The sequence below is a fragment of the Solanum stenotomum genome, chromosome 1 (assembly GCF_019186545.1).
Source record: "Solanum stenotomum isolate F172 chromosome 1, ASM1918654v1, whole genome shotgun sequence".
In the NCBI taxonomy this organism is placed as follows: Eukaryota; Viridiplantae; Streptophyta; class Magnoliopsida; order Solanales; family Solanaceae; genus Solanum; species Solanum stenotomum.
In genome coordinates, this window is record NC_064282.1 from 18,378,757 (window position 1) to 18,392,573 (window position 13,817).

At 35.3% G+C, this 13,817-nt stretch overlaps 1 protein-coding gene across 1 annotated transcript in view; it reads right to left on the minus strand.

Moving 5' to 3' along the window:
* Nucleotides 1-8,436, minus strand: part of LOC125874386 (protein SIEL) — a 15,762-nt gene extending 7,326 nt beyond the window's left edge. The window contains exons 1-6 of the mRNA XM_049555269.1: nucleotides 8,269-8,436; nucleotides 6,880-7,752; nucleotides 5,396-5,470; nucleotides 4,575-4,808; nucleotides 4,267-4,458; nucleotides 3,068-3,208 (exon numbers count right to left, since the gene is read on the minus strand). Coding sequence (XP_049411226.1) covers nucleotides 3,068-3,208; nucleotides 4,267-4,458; nucleotides 4,575-4,808; nucleotides 5,396-5,470; nucleotides 6,880-7,518 — 1,281 coding nt within the window. The 5' untranslated portion in view covers nucleotides 7,519-7,752; nucleotides 8,269-8,436. The remainder of the gene's footprint in view (nucleotides 1-3,067; nucleotides 3,209-4,266; nucleotides 4,459-4,574; nucleotides 4,809-5,395; nucleotides 5,471-6,879; nucleotides 7,753-8,268) is intronic.
* Nucleotides 8,437-13,817: the final 5,381 nt, after the last annotated feature.

Sequence of the window (13,817 nt, forward strand, 5' to 3'; positions counted from 1 at the left end):
TACACAGTTGTGTAGGTTGACAGCTCTATCAGATCCGGCTTATTACTCATCTTCAGATTAGAGCTTCCAGACTTACTTGAGAGGTAGCGGTTCATTCCAGACGTGCCCTCAAGTTATCTATATTTACTGTTCTGTTCTATTCTAGAACTTTACTATGAGACTTGTATATTTTATTCAGATTCTGTATTAGAGGTTTGTACATGTGACAACCAATTCTGGGGTTATGTTGAGTTTATTTAAAGACTTCCGCTTATCTTTCTATCTTATTCTTGTTTTATAAATTCTGTATCGTCGGGTTTTTGGGTGTTAGGCTGACGTGTCCGGTGGGGTTTGGGCACGTGCCATCACATCTGGTTTTGGGGTGTGACAATCAACTTAATAGGAGATATTCTTGAAGAAGTCTATTTGGTGGCTACTAATATGCATCCAAAGACCAACTCCATGAACACCGCTGTGGGTTCTAAACTTGGCATCAATTACAGTCCTCCAAATTGTTGTATCTTCATGACCATATCTCCATAACCATTTCATTAGCAAGCTCTTGTTGTGTAGTCTCAAATTTCTGATTCCAATGCCTCTCTGTGCTTTTGGCTTTGTGACCTTGATCCACTTTACCAGTGAACTTGTGAGTCTAACTATTACCCTCCCATAAGAAACCTTAGTTTGTCTATCTGCTTCATCACTGAACTAGGCATAGTGTACGGTGACATGAAGTATGTGGGAATGCTATCGAGAACATTGTTTTCTTACTATTTGACTTCACCCAAGATAACTTTACGTGTCAATTCCCCCTCCTCCTTCTGCTAATCTCTCTCACTTAACCCCATATTATTTCTTCTTCTTCTTTTTTGAAACTGGTAAGATTGTATTCTTCAGCATTAAGGGCATGCCGGTCACCACCAAAAAGTGTCAGTTACAAGCTTCCTATCAAATCTACAATCTGGTCTATATCTACTATACGCAACTGTTTACACCAAAAAAGTAGGGATACTATACAATTCCATTTGACCTTGTGAATGGAACTGGATCTATTTTCAAAACATCTACCATTCCTTTCCTTCCAAACTGACCACCATATACATGATGGTATTAACCTCCACCATCTCCTCTGACTCTTGCTGCCTCCTCTCCTTATCCACTCTTTAACAACTCGGATGTATGTTCTGGCATTGTCCAGATTTGAAATGCTAAGGAATAAATTCCAGACTTGCTTTGTAAAGTTATAATGCAAGAAAAGGTGGTTGTTTGTTTCTCCTGTCAAATTGCACAAAAGGCATCTGAGAACCAGTTGTCTACCCTTCTTCCTTGTTATGCACCCCCACCATCCACAACCACCTTCCTTTGCCCTTTTCTCCATCACTAAAACATCATAGCCATTCATTTGACCCCAACACTACCAACCACCACCCTTCTTGGCTCCTTCTCCTTCAGATCTCCCCCTCTTTTAAAAAATGAGATGACTATTCTTCTGTTGAAAGGGTGTTGGGTTTGATTCTTTCAATTTGAAGAAGATATGGAGTACGACTTCTGTAAATTGTGAAATTTTGCGACAATTAGATGTGCTTCTTTAACTTTTAGGGATAGTATTTTGTATCTAGGTACTCTTTAGTATAGTTTTGATGGGTATCGTTCTTGGAATTGAATTTGAATCAAGGAAATGATTTTACAAAGGGGAGTATTATTTGTGGTGGTTCCTATGGAATCTGTTTAATCAGATTGAACGTGGGAGATGGAGGAAGGCGGCTATCTCTATTTTGAATGAATTTTAGTATATACATGTGAACTTATTGTGAAGCACAAGAGGGGGTTGTAGTTATGAAGAATGGGTGGAGTTGTGGTGGAGATGGTGGCATCGGAAGTGGTGGTGCAGTAAATCCTAATTCGTGAAGAAGAAGAAGAAGAAGAAAGAAAACAAAGAATAAGGAAAAAAGTAAAAAACCATTATAAGAAATCTTGCAAATTTTAACGTTTTCTCTTTGTTCCTCCCACTCTTTATGCCAAGTGGTCAACTTGGATCACGCAAAGTTGTCTCCATGTTACCTATAGGTTACCAACTCAAGTTGGGAGCTAGCCACTGATGTTTGAGTCAAGGTATGTTCCCTACATTAAAACCTTTTTGAGGTGCGGCCTTTCCCAAAACCCTGCGTGAATGTGAGATGCTTCATACACCGGGTTGTCTTTTTTATAGTGTTGGCCTTGGATGAATTTAAACGAGGAAACATGGTCAATGAGGAATCATTTGGCCAACCCATACTTGTATGGGATTGAGGCGTGATTGTTGCAACTATATGAAGCGGGCATCTAAAGGGAGAGGTAGTATTTGCCAAAGGTGGAAGAACATCTATAAGATGTATTCCTGTTTTACTTCCAAAATTTCATTTATTTGGAAGGTATATAAGAGTAATGTCTGTAAAATGAAGGAAATGATCTGCAATGACCGCTCAAGAAATAGGGAAAACCTGGGATAACGAGACTATTGTAATAAAATCATTAAATTTGTAGAGAAGGTCACAGAAGGAAGAGAGGTTCAAGGCTGTATGAAGTTGAGTTACCGCTCATGTGTGTTAGATTCAGAATCAGACAAGCTCCATTAAGTCTAGGATTGGGTACCTGCATAGAGACTTAGAGGCGGATACAAAATTTGAAGCTTATGAGTTCACATAACGACCTCAAGTTGATACTACAATAATAATTGTGTTCAGGTCAACTATTCTTAGAAATTCAGTGCATTTCTAAATATATATATATAGGGTTCAATCAAAGTTTGTAAGCTATTGTGTTTGCGTGAACCCATAACCGACCCTCTAGATCCACCCTACATAGATATTAATTGGGTGCTTTAGCGAGATTCCAAAAATGCTGCTCCTAGCAAATGGAAAATCAAAACATGGGCTACCAAAAATTGGAAAATTCTGGCGGGAGTTAATTTAAAGAGTAAAATGGGTTGCTATTCCTTTGAGAATTTCGAACTTCATCTTGAATGGCAATCACAATTGGCACCCTAACCATGTTTCTGGATTTAACTGCTCAGTGAATAGCAATGTGAAACAATCTTTCAGTAACATACCTGAGGATACAATTCCAAATCTCTTATAAGTCCATCAACACACATTTTGAACATACCCAAGCTCGGCAGTTCTGTCAGTTTTAGTACCTTCCTCGCTCTACATCTTATCAAGCTGTGACTATCTAGTAGAATCCCAAGAAACTGCAAGATAAAAAATAAAAGTTTAAGAGGAAATTTCCATGGACTTTCCTTTCAAATGTGCAGAAGCAAAAACAATCTAACATATTTTGACACTACAATAGTCAATGTTATCCTTATAAGTAGAAGCAAATACAATATAACATATTTCAACACTACAGTAGTCAACGTTTTCCTTATTAAGTAGCTATAGCAGTTGAATTAAAAAGAGAAAAGCATAAAATTCCCAATCTCTAAAGGGGCACAGCAAAATGAAGAAAGGGATAGATCAAAACTTAACCAGCATGCAAAGTAACCTGGCTTTCCTAACCTTACAACTGGCACTGAGACTTTAATTTTTCAAGCTGGAAATAGGTAACTCCTTTTTGGAACTGCCTTTGATCTTACGCTTGCAGCTACTATAAAAGTAATTGTCGGGATTTTCTCAATCGGAGAAGCCTAAATCTGTGCCAGAGATTTCCTTTGTCCGTGGCTTTCTTCACTTTAGGAGCCCCCGCAATCTATTTTGATAATCCAAACCAAGATAGATATATCCTGACCAAATAATCACCATGATCAGGCTTTGCCCTTACGTGTTTTCGTAATACCGCAGGTATGATCTTGGGAATTCCACATCGGGTCAATGAAACTGGAACAGACATGGTGTCATTCTAAGCTTACCTTATATTATAGAAAAGTTTGAGAAAGGGGCACCCCTACTATACCCCTAAACTACAAGCTAGCGCACAACGGCGGAAAAGCCGTTGTTGCTTGCTGCTTGCAGGATCGAAAATCTCTCTTTCGCCTCTCCTCCCTGTTTCAATTCTGATTGATTAGCTTCTTCCTTCGCGCAAGCAATGATCAAGATGAGAAGATGGAACTTTAACCAGTTTATCCCAACAACAGCTAATAAGATGCACCATGTTGGATCAAGCTGGCAAACAAGCACTAAATGCAGCAATATAGCAAGATATGGTCCAGGTGTAAGATTTGAACGAGGTGCAGACAAAGTAATCACACAGGCCTGTGTCTCTCAACAAGAAAAAATCAAACAAAGGCCTCTAGATGAATCAAAGATTTACCATGTGCAGATGTGGTTGTTGAACCTTTAGAAGGCGAAACATTGTCATATGATGCAAAGTATCTAAAGCTTGCAATTTTACAGCCATTGAATCATCATTAAGTATGCCCATCAACAAGTTCACAACCATATTAGAAAAACCAGCAGAATGGATTGCTAACGATTGCAAAGCACGGCAAGCAGATACTCTTACCTTCAATTAAACAAAAGGGAGTTATAATGGCATATTCCTTATTGAAAAGTTTCTTAAATTAGAGAAGGAGAAATAATAATTGACTCTCAAAACTTGGCAAACAAAGAAATCGTTACCACATCAAATTCATCCTCCAGTCCATGTAGAAAAGCAAGAACAGCGCTCTCTGCTGGTATCCTGAACAATGTCTCAGAGTACTGGCCAGGAAAATTCATTTCTTTTGTTATAGATGAAGCTTTCTTAGATAGCGTTTGTAAGAGAATATATTCAGAAACAGTTTCAATCTTCCCAAGGGCATTAAAAGCTTCAACCCTGACTTTGACACTCATATCTCTCACCATTGAACATAGCTGCAAGCATATCATGTATAATGAGAAAGGTTAGTCAAAAAGATATCTTGCATTATAGTTTATATGGCCATTGCACAAAAACAAAATCAAAACATTATTTTAAACATCTTATTCTAAAACATTTGAAGCATTTACCAGGTATAGTTGAAACAAATTCTAAAAATGAGAAGGGAGAGAGAGAGTACATGCTGGCTAATTCGGTTTCAAACAATTATGATTCACAAGATGTTCATGCCAAGACTCAGACACCTCATGGCAACATTGTTGTTAAATTAATATGAGAGGTATCTCCAATGGTTTCTTCTGATCTCCCATCCAGAACCTAATTCAGCAAATGCAAATGACTCATTACGAATATTAAGCCTGTAAAATTTTGTAGATTGTTCTACAGCGGCCCGATTTGGGTGCCATCTACCTCTAGAAGCATCAAAAAAATCATTAATTTCACTTCCTGATTTCCTTCTTTTCTTCCATGTAAGTAAATACCATATACCCATTTTCAACCGCAGGAAAGCAAGGGTGAGATATTAACAGAGATGACTTTCATGTGAAACCCAATTAGGCAGATAAGGAGAAGAAGAAAAAACCTGCAGAAATAATGCATCAGACCAGTCCCCTTTACTTTCTTGTTTAGCCACAATCAACTGCCCGCATGCACTAACCTGGATCAGCAACAGGAGTAAAATGAATTAGTCATTGATTATAAATGTCCTCTAAGCAGGAAAATGAAAATTTTTGATCTATAATTTTCCTATAGCAGAGAAAATTTAATGCAGCATTTTGTACGATTAAACGTCCACAAAAATGAACCGGTTGGACAGCAACCCTGTGTTCTTAAAACAACATTTATTTCAGCAAGAAACCTGTATGGGTTGTTTGGTTGCACTAGAGAGGAGATCTAATCTCCACATGAAATCCAGCATTCTTAATACAATGTTTGATTTGCTACTTTTGTTTTTCTCCTAAATCATACTTGCATTAGTCATGTGGGAATCTATATATCATTTTATCCGGCACAGAAAATGGAATAAGAATGCAGGTATTTGCAATAGGAGTGTACGGATTAAAAAATATTCAACTTTTATTTTGTCTTAAAAGAAAACACATTTAAATTATAAAATACTATATTGCAATATATCAAATTAAGCCTCCAAAAAATAAATAAATCTGTACATTATATCCTTTGCATTACTAATCTCTGCATTGCAATCACTACATTACTAATCCTTGTATACCCAGTGTCTAAACCAAACAACCTCTTAGAGCATGAGAAGAGCTTTACCTAATTTCTCCAGCCACAGATTTAAAAAGGAAATTCTAATCCAAGAGATAACTGTCTCGCCCAACCACCCCCCAAAACTAAAGGAAAAACCTTACACCAAAAAATCAACCCTCAACGTATAATTGCAGAATATTAAAATAGTATAATTCATACCATTTGCTTAAACTATATGCTAACAGGTCTTCATCAGTGCAAAACCCACAACAATCTTTGGTCAAAAAAACTTTATAAATCAGAGGTAAGTTGTCGAAAACTAATAACTTTACCTTCTCAACTTATTTCTAGCACAAAAGATAACCAGCACTTGACAACACTTACTTTTTTCTAGTTCCTACACACGACCAAAATTCAGAAATGCAACAAAATTAACCCAAGAAGAATATATAGTTAAGTTCCACTGAAAATGGCCAGGAACAATTCATATTCAATCACAAAATAACCTCTTTCTAGTGAAATCCTCATCATACTTTATCAAAAATAAAATAGAAAAAAAAATAGCCTCATCATAACCTAAAGTAATAAGAACAATTACATTATTATTTTTATCAGGTTAGTAGCACTTAAATACAACTACTGCTACTATTATGCCGCTATCGAAACTTACTTGCTTCGGTCATATAAGTCTTCATTATCCATTTCACTCCATTTACACATGTTTCATGCCAACAGTAAACAATTTGGATTCTTTAACACTATTGGTTCTCTATACCTTACTGACATACAAATAATACATACATTTAAAGTGGTAACATGTAAACATCGGACTTATTTAGCACTTGGAAATCTTACCGCATGAACTGCAGAACATCGTACCAAGTCCTCAGAATCAAACAGAAGCTCAACAGCTCGAAAATAGCAACCTTTTATGAGACTTTCATCTTCCACAACAATGCACTTACACAAATCAGCTAATCCACTCGAAGCAACATTTCGAATACACGGGTAAGGGTCCTTCGTAAATCCTAGCAGAACCGTAAGCAAAACCGACGACCGTATGTCAAATTTACTCACATTTAAAAGTAACCAATGACGAACAGAAACACAAGGACGAAAAACAAGAGAGAGGAATGTTGATTCATCATTAACGTTACTATCTGAGATGGAGAGACATGTGAGGGCATCAACAAGTAATCTCGTGGAGGTTGAAGGGAGGAGAGAGAATTCACGGATGGCAGAGATGAGGTTATGGTGGAGGTGTGGACAGCGATATAAAAGAAGAGAAAAGAGGCGGAGAATGTGATGGTGGATAAAATGATGAGAATTAGAATTAGGGTTAGGGCATTTCAGAGAGATGATTAAGACTTTGGCAATGGATGAAAGTGTGGAGTCAGAGGTGGAAGGGTTGGAGATCAGAGAGAGAGCTTGTAAGATAGCTTGAGGATTGTCGTTATCGTTGGTCACCAAATTACTCCGGAGAAGGTGTTCCATAGGCGGACGGGTGGTGATCCGTCGCTGGTGAGGCTCCTTTTTATTGACCAGTAACTCCAAGTTATAGATTGGAAAGAGGAAAAGAAGAAGAAAAGGCGGAGAGAAAAATAACAGGGGCCAAAAAATGAAACAAAATTTAAAAAAAAAATAAAAAAATGAAAGGTCTTGCCAACGATCAACCAATATTCTTTAGCAAGGTCTTCACCGGTTTCTACCCCTGTTCATTTGCTTTACCTACAAAACCATCAAAATATCATTATGTATCAGATTTGATTACATAAAAATAAGTCATATCAGTAGTATAAACAAGTTTAAACTAGAGTTTGATTTGATCAAGTTAATACTATTGTCAAGCTAATAGATAAGAATAGATTTAGGGATCAACTAAGCAAAGAAAATGCCTTTCCTTCTCAATATTTCAAACTCAGTTAGCAAATTACCGGATAGTTCTGAATACTTCTACATCACTAAGCCAGACTAAAATTATAACTTCAGTCCAGATGCATATAGCACTAACAATTAGCTATTCAATATTCACTCCAAATGCTTAAATCGTCCTTCTTCAAAGCAGTAAGATAGGATTGTGCCAGCTCTTTGTGATTTCAAACACAAATATTATAATCTTACATAAATGTTAACGATCCTCTAAACAAAACTGAAGGATAAATACTTCCCTCTCTTACTCAATAAATGCAAATGCTAGAAAGAGAAAATTGAAAGCACCATATTTTTAAAAGGAGAGAATATCACCAGAGAAGGGAAAAGGAAGGAGCAGCGAACAGATTCCAACGACAGCCCGTTGGTTCAGTTGGAAAGAAAGACCACGCCGGAGAGTTCGCCGGAGGGTTTGGTGGTCGACGTCGTCGGAAGTTTTAGGGTACAGTGTTAATTTGGGGATTAATTGTAAGAAAATTTATACAGAAAAGGCTCAAAATAATCCCTTATTTTTTTGTTAAGACCCAAAGTCATTCTTGAGTTTTCATATGGAGCATTAATAGTCCCTCATGTTTAAAATATTGGTGCACTTTTAATCCTCCTCCAATATTTTAATTTTATCCATAATTTATGTATGAAATTTTCAATTGTCATTTTATATATTTAGTAGAAATAATAACTCTTTGTGAGAGTATGCGAGAAGAAAAACACCTTGTTTTGTTTAGTATTGATCGTATCACAGGTAAAGTCGAGACGATTTCACGCGCAATAGTACAATTTTTTCTTTTCTTGCAACGTTCTTCGTTTAGCTGCAATAATATTTCTACTGAACAAAACAAAGTTTTTTCTTCTCACCTTCTCTCACATAGAATTATTATTTCTACTAAATATATAATAAGACGATTGAACATTCCTTACATAAAATTGTGGACAAAATTAATATTAAAAAATAGGCAAAAGTTTAGGGGAGGACCAAAAGTGCACCAATATTGCAAACATGAGGGACTATTAGTGTTTCATGTGAAAACTCAATAATGACTTTGAGTCATAACCCAAAGATGAGAGATTATTTTGGGCCTTTTCTCAAAATTTATATATTACTTTATGTACTGAATGATTATTTAAATTTGTATATACAGTAAAATCTCTATAAATTAATACTCGGTAAATTAATAATGGGAAAATTGTATGAAATAACAAACTATTAATTCAAATTAAATGTTATAGCCATAGTTTATTTTAATTGTAATTCGCAACAAACATCTCTTTTTTGCCATCTGATTCGGTATACAATTAGTCATTTTCGGTAGATAATTAGTCATTTTATACATTTCGATATAAAATGTGTTTGTGTTTGTATAAAACGAGAGAAAAATGTATATACAAATACAAATATATATATATTTGTCCTGTACACTTATAATTATACAAATACAGATCTTATTATACAAATTACAACGTATAAATGAATTTATACAAAACTGAACAATTTGTATAAAACTGGATGTTTCTAACGAATTATACAAATCAAAAGCTTCATAGCAAACATAAAATTTGCTATGGAGCGCAATTATGCAAACTATAAGTATAACATACAAATATGATTTTTATGTTTGCTATATGTGAAAGTTGCTCATTAATAATCTCTCTAAGTAATATTTTTCTCCGGTCTCGACTTGGGCCAATGGAAAAAATCACAAATTTCGATAAGATAATAAGATAATATATTTCCAGAAGACCCCTGTATAAATATATGGTCCCATTAATATCATAAATTAATAAATATTTGAAAGTACAAATATATCTAAGACAATTTAGTGAAATATGATTCTATTATGTTCTGTTTTTTCTTAAAATTGAAATTTAGTTAAAGCTCATCTCTAACTTTTCTTATTGCATCCAAGAGCTCTGGTGTTGTCTTTTTGGACGACATCATAAAATTGTGAAGAGTTCTAGATGTGATAAGTGTTTCCTTACGCGTATCTGGTTCCAAAGGTATAATATCATCTTCAACTTCATCATCAACATTGTTTTTTCCGATGGTATCCACAATTTCTTCTAAGCTCTGGACCTTTGAACATGTATCACTTTCACCCGGATAATCCAACAGGTTATTGACATCCATTTTATCATGGTAACCGAGATCATTAATCACGACCTCAAGTTTATGAATGACGTTTTCACAAGTGGGTTCATTCAAATTGTCACGCCCAAAGCCTACACCCTAGGCGGGATTGGCACTCGAAGACCATTACTGGACTCAAGCGAACCCTTGACCTGACATACTAACTCAGCGGAAGACTTAACTCATCACATACACATTTATGAAGTAACTAGAATGTTATAAAGGAGCATTCAACTGGCCTTTAAGGCAAACTCAAGTCTTTAACGTATGAAATGAAAAGTAAAGACAACTAAATTAACTAACTGATTGCTTGTATGTCTGTCTATGAAGCCTCTAAACAACTGAGATGGATATTGGGACAGGCCCACGACATTCTAATGAACTACTACTAAAACTGAAGCAATGAAAATGAGTCCTCTGGAATGCAAAGAGGCTCACCAACAGACTCTGAACTGCTCACTGGATCAACGATGTGCCGATGCCGATCCTAATTATATGTGTCTGCATCATAATAAGATGCAGGCCAACTGGCATCAGTATATTGAATGTACGAGTATACGAGTTGGAATGCTAACAAATGTAGGCTTGAAAGGGAATCTGAAAGAAATATTTACCTTGACTCTTCTTAACTCGTGAATACTTACTGAACTCATTTCAATATAAAGCAGTTTAAAACAAGTGCACTATAAAGAAAAGTTGTTTAAAAACATGATGTCAATTCTGCGTATATACAAGGATACAACAACTCTGAAATGTATGTAAAAATACAATAAACTGATATATATATATAAATAGAATAACTTATGTGGGAGTTTCTCTAACCGACAACCATCACATAAGAGCTATAGTGATGATACAATGATCTACCTCACGTTGCCAGCGCATCTTATACCCGGCCAGAGGTATAAGACCTGAACTACTAAGTGGATCCACTAGTCTATTGTGAAAATGGTTCATCTAAAAAATATGGCCCTTGTCTACCCATGGTGGTTACATGGTTTTAGGGAGACGTGAGTTATCTGAACTCGTGCTCGCCCCCAATTCGGTGCTCAATACTACTCTCAAAATATACTAGCTTTTATGTTTTAAAAAACAAACTTCTTCTGTGATTTGAGATTTAGTGCTCAAAAACTTAGCTCAAAGGCTATCTTAGAAATCTCAGTTTCCCTTCTTACTTCATTTAGAAAGTTATTACTCTTTTCTAAAAACTAGCCCGAAGGCTCTTTGGAAATCTCAGTTTCCGTTCTTATTTAAATGTGAAAAACATTTAATATCTCTTTGGGAATACTTAGTCCTCGTATACTTTTGAAAAACTGAATTTCAATCGATTCTCCTTACTTTTTACTCAACTTGAACTTTAAGTCTTAAAACAAGGTTAAAAGCATTTGCAAAAGACTCTGAAAACTTTCTAGACTTGACTCTTGACTTTCCTTGAATTTGAATTTATGGATTCAAGGTTATAATTCATGTTTATGGATGATTTCTAGGTGTTTAGAAGTCATTTAGAGTAGTTAGAATCAATGGAAAGTGTTAGGACACTTTATAATAACTTAAATAGGCAAAACGACGAAAAACTAGTGAAAAACGCCGATCCGGGTGCGTCCCTGGCGCGCCGCGCCAAGCCCCAACTTACTGGGGCTTGTTTTGGGCGCACTGCAGGCGCGCCTCCCCAGCCTTCTGGCGCTATAGGGGCGCGTCGCGCCTGGCCTTCCCCAGGTGTGTTTGACGAGTTTTTCAACTCGTTTTCTAATCCTAAATCGTTTTAAATAGATTCCCTTTCTCAATAACTTCTTAGATTCAGATACCCAACGCATGTACACTAGAATCTAACTCGAAATAACTCTTAACAATTGCTAAAACGTCTCAAGAAAACCCATCAATCACATATAAGTTCAAGAATGAAAACAATTCAAGAACATCAAATTCCAACTTTTTTAGAACGAAAATCACTGAATTAAATATGCTTGGCGCGTGGGTGAACTAACCCGACGTTATGTGATCTCGCATACGTTGTAGGGATCACCCCCGACGAATTTCACAAGCCAAACTTTGACAATCTTGAACGTTCTTGCTTCTTCTTCTCCATTCTCCTTAGCCCTATCATGAAAACCCAAATTCTAAAACTGACTAAAATCTTATTTGACCCATATTAAACTCCTAAAAACGGATTAAAATAATAAGGCAATGAAAAGACTAAAATACCCCTTAAAATTTCCAGGTTGGACATTTCCTTAATCCAACAGCCCAACTTCCAAAGGGCATAACTCACTCATCCAAACTCGGAATCGCTCAAACTTGGCGGCGTTGGAAAGATCATTCCAACCCTATTTGGAACTACACCTAACTCATCCTGAGATAAGAGTTATGGTCATTTGAAGTTGACCAAAAACTCACTTTTAACTTACTTAAAATTTTCCAGATTTCCTTGTACTTTCCAAAAATGGCTATTTCCAGATTTTTAACCTTTTTCTAGTTGCAAGATGTTACACAAATTCTCTGAGATTGCATCCCCCGAACGAATTTTACAGTGTCGAAAATAATTTGCTATCGTCTCTTGCTTAACACTTGTTGTCCAAGCAAGGATTGCAAAATTGATAGCATCCAAAACATTAATCTTTGTTGGATCAGTTTGTCCCACTTCATAGCCTTCTAATATCCTCTGATAAAATCTGTTACGATAATACATCTTGAAAGCTCTTATTATCTGGCATCACAAGGTTGAATTTTGAATGTCATGTCGAGTGGCAAGAAAAACAATTCAACATTTTGTAGTCCTTCAATATTTCTATTATGGGTTGGACACTCGTCTACCATGCATTTTGTGGTCAAACCAAAAATATATTCATCAAAAAGCACACTTGTTATCCATGCTCTTTTGTTTGCACGATAGTGACAATTCAATGAATATGATACATAAATTAGTAAGATACAATGATTTTGATGTATTCGTTGTATTTTATGTATAATATTTTTTAAGTGAAATCAATAAATATGATACATAAATTAGTAAGATACAATGATTTTGATATAATCAAAATTAACCTTCATTAGATATCAAACCATTCTTTAAATTAATAAATTTAATTTATCGATTAAATAATATCTCTATAAAATAATAAAATTTTATGGTCTCACCTATATTAATTTATAGAGGTTTTACTGTACATGTAATAATTGTGCGGGTGTTTTAAATTATAAATGATTTTATCTATAACGAAATTTTTTTATCAAAATGATTTCTAATCATTTGGTACATGGGATGAGAATAATAATTTTGAAATAAAATTTGAAATAAACTTTATTTCATATTTAGTTGAGATATTAGCTAATTTCGAAATAATTTATCTCATTATTTATACTAAAATGATGGGATTAATATCCCATATAAAAAGTGGATTAAATAAATCATGGAGTATCCCAACTCATAAAATATTTTTGCTTATCTCATCCCACGTACCAAATAACCCCTAATTATTTTAGGCGAAGTGATATAGATACACTTGAGCGGACGATCTTCCGAATATAACCTCTCTACCAAGATAAGGATAAGGTGCAAATAATTTATCTTTTCCAATCTACACTTACAAAATTACACTTGATATAATTGTTGTTATTGTTGTTGTAGTTATTGTTATAACTATTGCTATTAGAAAAAACTACACATCATACCGATGAACATAATCGTTGCAATAGATATATCTATGAGATCGTTTGATAGAGTGCATTAAAATAATGCAAG